The sequence below is a fragment of the Argiope bruennichi genome, chromosome 11 (assembly GCF_947563725.1).
Source record: "Argiope bruennichi chromosome 11, qqArgBrue1.1, whole genome shotgun sequence".
NCBI lineage: Eukaryota > Metazoa > Arthropoda > Arachnida > Araneae > Araneidae > Argiope > Argiope bruennichi.
In genome coordinates this window covers 88,962,522-88,970,966 of record NC_079161.1, presented here as the reverse complement: position 1 = coordinate 88,970,966, position 8,445 = coordinate 88,962,522, and the positions used below count along the sequence as shown (strand labels likewise).

General features: G+C 25.3%; 1 protein-coding gene across 1 annotated transcript; it reads right to left on the bottom strand.

Moving 5' to 3' along the window:
- Nucleotides 1-37: 37 nt before the first annotated feature.
- LOC129957707 (thymidine kinase, cytosolic-like) lies at nt 38-8,197 on the bottom strand. The gene is made up of 7 exons (XM_056070163.1): nt 7,969-8,197; nt 7,855-7,886; nt 6,022-6,135; nt 4,164-4,257; nt 3,003-3,092; nt 2,390-2,509; nt 38-314 (listed from the first exon to the last, which is right to left on the bottom strand). Exons 1-7 carry the CDS (start codon nt 8,191-8,193, stop codon nt 180-182), a joined length of 810 nt encoding a protein of 269 aa, XP_055926138.1. The 5' UTR covers nt 8,194-8,197; the 3' UTR covers nt 38-179.
- Between the last annotated feature and the right edge of the window lie 248 nt (nt 8,198-8,445).

The following is an 8,445-nucleotide window of genomic DNA, read 5'->3' as shown; positions in this document are numbered from 1 at the left end:
ATATTCATTTTATTTAAGCTTATAAAAATTTATATATACAAGCAAATTGATTTATCACAATTGTTCTCAAGTATTAAAATGTACAGCAAATTAATCTAATGATATATAAATAATTTTCCGACCAGAAAACTTGAAAGAAAAAGAAAACCTCGCTTCACAAAAATTGTATTTTTATGGCTTTAAGAAGAAGAGTCGCCACTTTCTTCTGGGTCACTAGGTTCAGGTGAATTTTGAGGTGTCGCTGACTTGGGATCCAAGTTATAACACTTTCGACACACAGCCATATATTTGTCAGTACCACCAATTATTTCAACCTATGATGAAGGAGTAAAAAAGGCACTTATTACAGTATTTAATTTTCTGTTTATTTCATTCTATAAAGAGCGGTAGTTATTGTAAGAATTGAAAATCATACATAACCATTTCAAAACATGGGAAAGAAAAGGTATATATATCTTTAATGAAAAATGAATTCTAACCTTACCATTAGATATCTTCATTTTGCAATGCATTGAATTATCATAATATTATTTGACTAGTTATTCATAGATATTATACATCATATAAAAATGTAATGGAATTTTTATGCATTCCAGGAACTTTCAGATTAATCAAAATAATAACTAGAGATGTCATTAAATTAGATTACAGAGCAAAAGAATTTTGAAATGATGCTCAAATTTTATTTTATGATTGATACAAAAAAGTAAAAGAAGAAATTGTAAAGATTAAATTTTAATAAAATTTAACTTTCATATAAGAATTGTTCAGTAACATTTTGGTTAACAAATTATATATTTTTATCTACATGATAAGATTAGGATGTAATTATAGATGAAGAGAAACAAGATACATTGTTTGTAATAAAAAATTCGTAGAAAAATAAGATGGAATTGAATGCAATGTTATGATCCATTAAATATTTTTATTCAATTTTATTTTTGAGTAACATTTCTTTAAACACATAAAATAGTGCCTATGATTATGAATTTTGTTTTAAATCTATTGGCTAGCTGAGGGAAATGGCAAAACAAATAATAATCTATAAAAAAATGACTAACAACTTTTGAATTTCACCAAGTGTTTTGAAAAAATATGGATTCTGCAAGTTGCACAAGGGAAAATAAGATGCTGGGAACAACTGGGTTAATTGTTAAATTTATTTTTTAAATGTTATATAAATTTAACTAATAGAAAATGTGCTAAACTAATAAAAATCTGCTATACTTCATTGCAGTACAAATTTTATAATTTTACCTAAGATATGAAAATTAAAATGTCTACTTATTGTTTGCATGTTAATTAGTTTTAGCTAATTTTTAAAATGTCTATGCAGTATTACCTAGAAAATGGAGGATTAAATAAATGGAAGAAAATAATTTATGAAAAAGCTCTTAAATAAGGGGGGGGAGAAAATCAGAGTAGGAACAGATAAAAATTGTAAGATGGTCTGAGCTTGGATCATTTTACTAAAAAAAAATCCTCATACTAATGAAACACTTATACTTTTATGTTACCAGCACAAAATGTATATCTTCTCCAAAATATATAGTTGGGAGATACAACCGTTAATGTTTATGAATTTAAGAAAAGAAAAATAGAGATTGTATAATGCTCAACAATAGATTTACCACAGCTTTGTCTCAGTCATCGAATGGAATGATGAAAGACAGCATGTCGTTTTATTTACACCACATCACTCAAAATTATTTAATTATTTGTGTCATCTAATCTATACTTATATAAAGCTCACAGTGTGTGTGTGTTGGCACTCTACAGGCCAGACCGTTTGACCTTTATCTGCCAAATTAGGTACATGTATACCTTGGAGGTTGGAATGTGCACCTGGGGTCTCTTTTTTTGAATTTTTAATTAGAATTTTAATTATTAATTAAAAACTAACTTTCCCGCCAAAAAAATCTTACTTTTCCCCACAGCCAAATGAGTAAGGCTTCAGTTTTTTCCCCCACACAATTGAAGCTAGGCTTAAGATTTTTTGGCTGATTATTTCAAATGATTCTATTTATTTTCTTAATGCTTGATGCATTTAAAATTAAACATTGTTAATGAATCGATCTTTCAGATTCATTCTTAAGTACTTTCGAATTAAAATAAAACAGAATAAAAGAAATTAAAAATTTCTAATCAGCATAGCGTTACACCAACTGGCGTAGAAAAATTCACGCATTTGCATAAAATATATAATTATTAAAATTTTAACAAACATTAAGATTGGCGAACCGACTGGTCACCAAAGGCGGCGTTTTCAATAAAGTAATCAAAATAGGTAAAAAAAACATAAAAATATCTGTGTGTTTTCAACCAATTGCAGTGACCTTCCACAGAATTTGAATTGAAAATTAATAAAAAAAACTTTCTAAATTATTACTTGAGTTTCAGTGCCTATTCTTTTAGTAAAAGATGCTTCATCAAAACACAGCATACACACTGCAGTTAATTTTATGACACTTTCAGCTAAGGGAACCAACTGTAGAATATCACCAAAGGCCTGTAAAAAATAAAAAATCACAAAATTATACACTAAAAATAGGCAATTTGATATATTATTCTACTTTCCATGAATAAATAATTTAATACACAAATTTGTTAATTCCAACAAATATTCACTTTTGTAATGCAACAGCACATGACAAAAATGGAGTTTGAAAAGTAATTGCATGCATTTAAAGTAAAACTGTTCAAGTAAAAACAAGCTATAAACAAACATCAAATTAAATATAGATACATTAATAAACAGAAATTTTCAACGTTTAGAAAACCTAATGCTAAATTAGCATTAGAATATGGTTTTACAAAGAACTGTTAATAAGAAAACATTAAAGACTCCTTCATCAACAAACAATTGATAGCTTATATTTACTAATATTTAAAAAATAATGGATATTTTATATGTATTAAATATAATCTAGAGGTATGCAATTCATTACAATTTCTACATACAAAAAAAGTTTCATAGCAAAAATATTTCGACAAACTGTTACCTTTCTTTGAAATGTTCCATCAAGTGCAGCAACAATGACTATTTTGCCATTATTAGCCATTTCTTCAGCAAATGAAACTGTATCTGGAAACTAAATATTCATTTAAGTATGCAAATGTCATTTTGAAATTAAAGCAAATATGACAAGTAAAAGCATTTGGAAATACATTCATATAAATAAATTGTTCATTCATATTAATAATTAGCCCAATAATATTTTACATTTTTATTTATAAGCAAGAAATATCAAGTAAATAAATATTAAAAGCTATCCAAGAAATTAAGATAAGAGTATACTTAAGAGTAAAGAGTTTTCATTCTTAATAAATAAAAAAAAAAAAAAAAAAGAAAAAAAAAGAAAGAAAGACTCTTAAGAACATTTTTAAGAAAATTCAAGGATCATAAAATTACAAATTTCAAACACAAAAATTCAAATATTTTCACATAAACATTTAAATGGGCCATTATTTTCATGCTTAATATTTCTAAATGCTCAAGAGGAAAGCAAAGCACTAAGCACACATATTATGCTATGGTAAAAATCAAATACTTAAAGCTCAAATTGGGTTTTGAAATCACAATGTAAATGCTCTTACTGCTAGATACTGGATGGCATCTACTAAATGCTAACTTTACACAAACTACAATTGGGTGTTTGTTTCACAAATACATTCATGCTCTCAAAGCAAAATCAAATTACAAAATTGGTTTTCTCTTCTATATGATTAATAATGATACAATTTTGCCTTTGGAAAAAAAGGCAAAATTGTATCATTATTAATCATATCATTATTTATCAAGGGCTTTTCAAAGACATAAAAAAATATGCATTTTTCCAGGGCCCACAGTAAAACAAAAATTAATTCCAAGAATTTTCAAGGACCATGGGAAACCTCTGTTAAGAGTACTTTGATCAATAGTCAAGTTGATCTCTTTAATTAGGAAGAAAAGAAAAAAAAGATATGCAACAATAAAATAATTAGGATTTTGAATACACAAATTTCACATAAACAAAGCAAGAAATTACATCTGTAAATCTATCAAAATAATCAATACTTTAGATTATTATTACATTTCATGTTAGATATTACTTTTATTAAATAAAAAATTATTTAAATAAAAAATGTATCAAATTAAAGAAAGATGCAAAAAATTAACTTACAAACTGCCCTTCATCAATTCCAATGACACTGTAATTTGAAGCAGTATTTTTCAGATCGGTTAAAGTTGTTGCACAAACAGCTGAGAGACATTGCCTATTAAAAATTAAATAAAATTGAAATTCCATAATAGTAGTCATTATTTAAATAATAAAATTAATCCACATTTTATAAGCTCTATGTAAAAAAAATTATTTGAATAAAGAAAAGTATTTGAATATAACAGTAACATTAAAATAAAACAAAAATATTCATTATAAATTAAGTTTTAACACATAGCAAAATCTGAATATGTGATAAGGTTTCTTTTAAACTGAATGTTACAACCTAAGCGAATTTGTAGAAAAAATTATGATTTGCAAAATTTTTGATTAAGTCTCTCCACCCCCAACATTTTAACATTTGTATGCAAAAAAAGATAAAATAATAAGATTTCATTGGATTTTTCTAGGAGTATAAATGTTTATGAGCATCATTAAATTACTTCAAATAATTTACACTTTTTCAAAGATTGGAAACAAATTTAAAATCAACTTTCTCAGAAATAGCAAAAGAAATATTTTAATATTTTCCCAACTGATAATAGAATGAATTATGTTGCGAATATATAGTATGACATCCATGCACTTTTCAGTCAATTTTATCTATCATTTGTGACTAAGATTTTATTCATTTCAATACAAACATTTAGTTACTTTCATTATGAAAAACAAAATATTTCCAGAATAAAATGTAACTAATTTAATTTTCTAAATGTAATTTATTCATGTTAATAAATAGTAAATAGAAAAATAAAAATAGAAAAATGTAAATAGAAAAAAAAATACATGAATAAAACTGCTATAGCAATGTTTGAGTACACTGCATTTCTTTATGTCTGTTTAATGTCATAAAAATAATGACTTATTAATTAATGGTGAAAGAACCACAACTTGCCAAATGAGCACCAAAACGCACCAAATTATGAGCATGCTTCTAACTTACGAGATGAAAATAAGAATTTCTTTAAATAATGTTTACAAGAAGAAAATCCTATTTTTGCCAATGAAAATATCACCAATCCTTCACCATTAATTAATTACTTTATAAAGAATAATCACTTAAATGTATAAAAACAACCAACTATACACAAGGAAATAACATAAGCAATAATGACAAGAATTAATAAATGCTTTAAATGGACAAAATTTTTTTATCCTTCTGTAGTTTATATACTGCAAAATTTGCGCACTGTGTTTCTATAGGCACAGATTTGAAGTTTTTTAGAACTTAAAATAAAATTAGAGATGGGTATATAGGAGTATAAGTCTCTCTACTACATTCGGGGCTACACAGAATCAAATTGAAAAAATACAAAAACAGATCTTTTTGTTACCGATTCCTTGGCCATATTTTTTGTAAAAGCTTATTATACGATTTATTTTCCTTGTAATATTTGAATGATAAATGATATTTAGAACTGAATAATTTATGTGGGACAAAGGAATTTATAATTATCTTTATATAATAAGAGAATTATTAAGATTTCAAAAGGAAACTGCAAATAAAAATAACATTTATAAAATTTTAACACTAAGGAAAAAAACAACAAAATTTTGATATTCTGCAACAAAGCCACCCCCTTCAATTCTATCCTCTTAATACTGATCCATCCAAAGAAATACTGGTTATAATTAATCTTTTATGATTATGATTCTATATTTCATTATATGGATCAAATAAAATGAATGAATTATGAATATTCAGTATTAATACTAGAAAGTATCAAAGGATAAAAATATTTTGACAGGATAAATAAGCTGTGCAGTTTAATATAATCTAACTTATTACTATTTTGAAATTCAATAGGAATTACTTTACCTATCATGAGTTGCTATATTATCAGCATCATATCTTACGTCTTTGGCATATTTAACAATCAAGCACTTATGCTTTGCAATCTGATACCGTCTCAATCGACGAATTAATTCAGTTCTGTTGAAAAAACATCAAAATCTAAATAACATTTTTTTGAGAAAGCAAATAAATTATCCAATAGTTTCAACACATGCACAAATATTTAAATTCTAAATACTGTTTATGAAAGAAAAGAAAGTTCATTGTATCAAATAAATACAAGGAATTAAATATAATAAAAATATAGGAAGTCCACATTGAAAATTAATCATTTACATAAATTATCTAATACCATAAATGATTACATACTTTAACAACCAAAGCTTCATAGCAATACTAAGTTGGAAGATATTACTGAATAATTTTTTATTAGCATAGAAATTTAGAAAACCATATTCATAAAAAAATTAATTAATCAAAGAAATATTCTAGCAAAACAATAAACACTACTATTCTATGCACCTTTAAAAAATAATATTCCGAAAAAAATATTTTGCCATTTCTACTACTCAAACCATATTTGTCTGAAATAAGAAGTAGGCAAACATATATAATGCTTTTGATATTATTTAGAATGAAATAAGATTCCATTTCGACTAAATTGGCATAGTTTATCGACATTTTACCAGGGAATATTTTAGATAATAAAATCAAATTTGGCAATTTTTCATGATTTGGTACATGCAAAAATATATAAGCACATCCTATTTAGCTAAAAACAATATTTAGAAAAAAAATTTATTTACATACATAAGATAAGAAATAATAGACATACTCAAATTTTTAATTTTTAGTAGCTTCCTATTTTTCAGTTCAATCATCTTTAATAAAATTACATTATAAAATTTTATATCCAACCAAGCTTTTATAATTCATTTAAATAATGAAACCAAGCAATCATCATCAATGTCCCAGATTTAATTTTATCTTTGCTTCAAATAAAATGATTGATACCTTTTTCTTTTATAAATAGGTATTCATATTCTATTAAAATAATTCAACTATTAACTAAATTTAAATTAATTTTTTTAATTATTCTCTTTACAATTCATTCAAATAATATAAATTCATGCTGTGGGTGTAAGCTATCACTAGAATGAATATTAAATTGCCAGAATGTTCCAAATTAGATTAACATGACAAAAACTTGGTCGGTTTATATGAATATATCAATTCCATGAGAGTAAGATAAAATATATGCAATTGATTATTGCAACTGTTTAGTTGAAATGTGCAGATTTAATCAAATCTGTTTAAACAGATCTAAATGTGAAAAGATAAGCATTTTGTAATTGACATTTGAAAATATTAACATGAGATTACATATAAAATCTGCCTCCTACAAATTATTCAAAACACATATTAATTTAGATTAGAAATAATTTATAATAATTACAATTCATATTTTCCTATAAAAACTTTTTTTTATAATATGATTGATAAATATTAGTATAAAAAACCCTTTGTATACAGAAGCTTGTTTAGAAATTTCACGATTATAATTTCGTTTTAAGATTTACAATTTAAAAATTTTTGAAGAAAAGCTAGATCTAAAAACACTTTAAAAAATAAAATATTTAACATATGAATATTATAGCATGATGTTCAGAACAAAATTATATTATTCCTTGATTTCAGTTTCAGATACTTAAACAGTAACATTTAGAAAGATATGAGACATGAAAAAACTTACGGCAGTGATCTCAATATTTAAATATACCCTAAGCATTTGAAATGAAAATACGTAATAAAGATAAATCTGAAATTTCTATTTAATTAACTGAAAAGGATACTTACGTTTTACCAGAAAACATTGGTCCAAATATAACCTATAAATGAAAACAAATTTGCATCATATCAAATAAATCCAAAAATTAGAAATTTAGATTTTAACTTTTGTAAAAATATTACTTGTATTTGGCCTTTCTGTCGAGATGGGTTGTTTAAATTCCCATTATCATAACCTAAAATCAACATTTTTTTCGGTTTTGAAAAATATCGTTTATTTAAAAAGAAATAGAAACAAAGCGGAACAATAGCACAGTGTTCTAATACTACCGACTTTCTTAAGAATACCCGCCAACTGATATCGAAAACGCGCGCTGGAACAATTCCAAACATGTTTCTCACCGGCATGAAAATTGTTGCCTATCACAGGTTAAAAATACTAAAAATAAATTCTGTACGATAGATTTCTTTAATCATCAACTGAAATACTGTTAGACTATCAAATTCAGCTTTAATGCTTATAAAAATAAAATGATAGGAAAATCATATGATGCGCATTTAATTTTATGGGCTTCTTTCGACTTGTAGTAAATAAGTATTCGTAACAGATTTTTTTGGCAACGTACATTAGCTGCCGCTGGTTCCCATGGCAGCAATAAA

Coding starts and splice junctions, on each gene's coding strand:
- LOC129957707 (XM_056070163.1), bottom strand. CDS start 8,193: ATGCCGGTGAGAAACATGTTTGGAATTGTTCCAGCGCGCGTTTTCGAT. Junction 4,258..6,021: donor AATATAGCAACTCATGATAG/GTAAAGTAATTC, acceptor AATTTTTAATAG/GCAATGTCTCTCAGCTGTTT. Junction 3,093..4,163: donor GAATTGATGAAGGGCAGTTT/GTAAGTTAATTT, acceptor ATGAATATTTAG/TTTCCAGATACAGTTTCATT.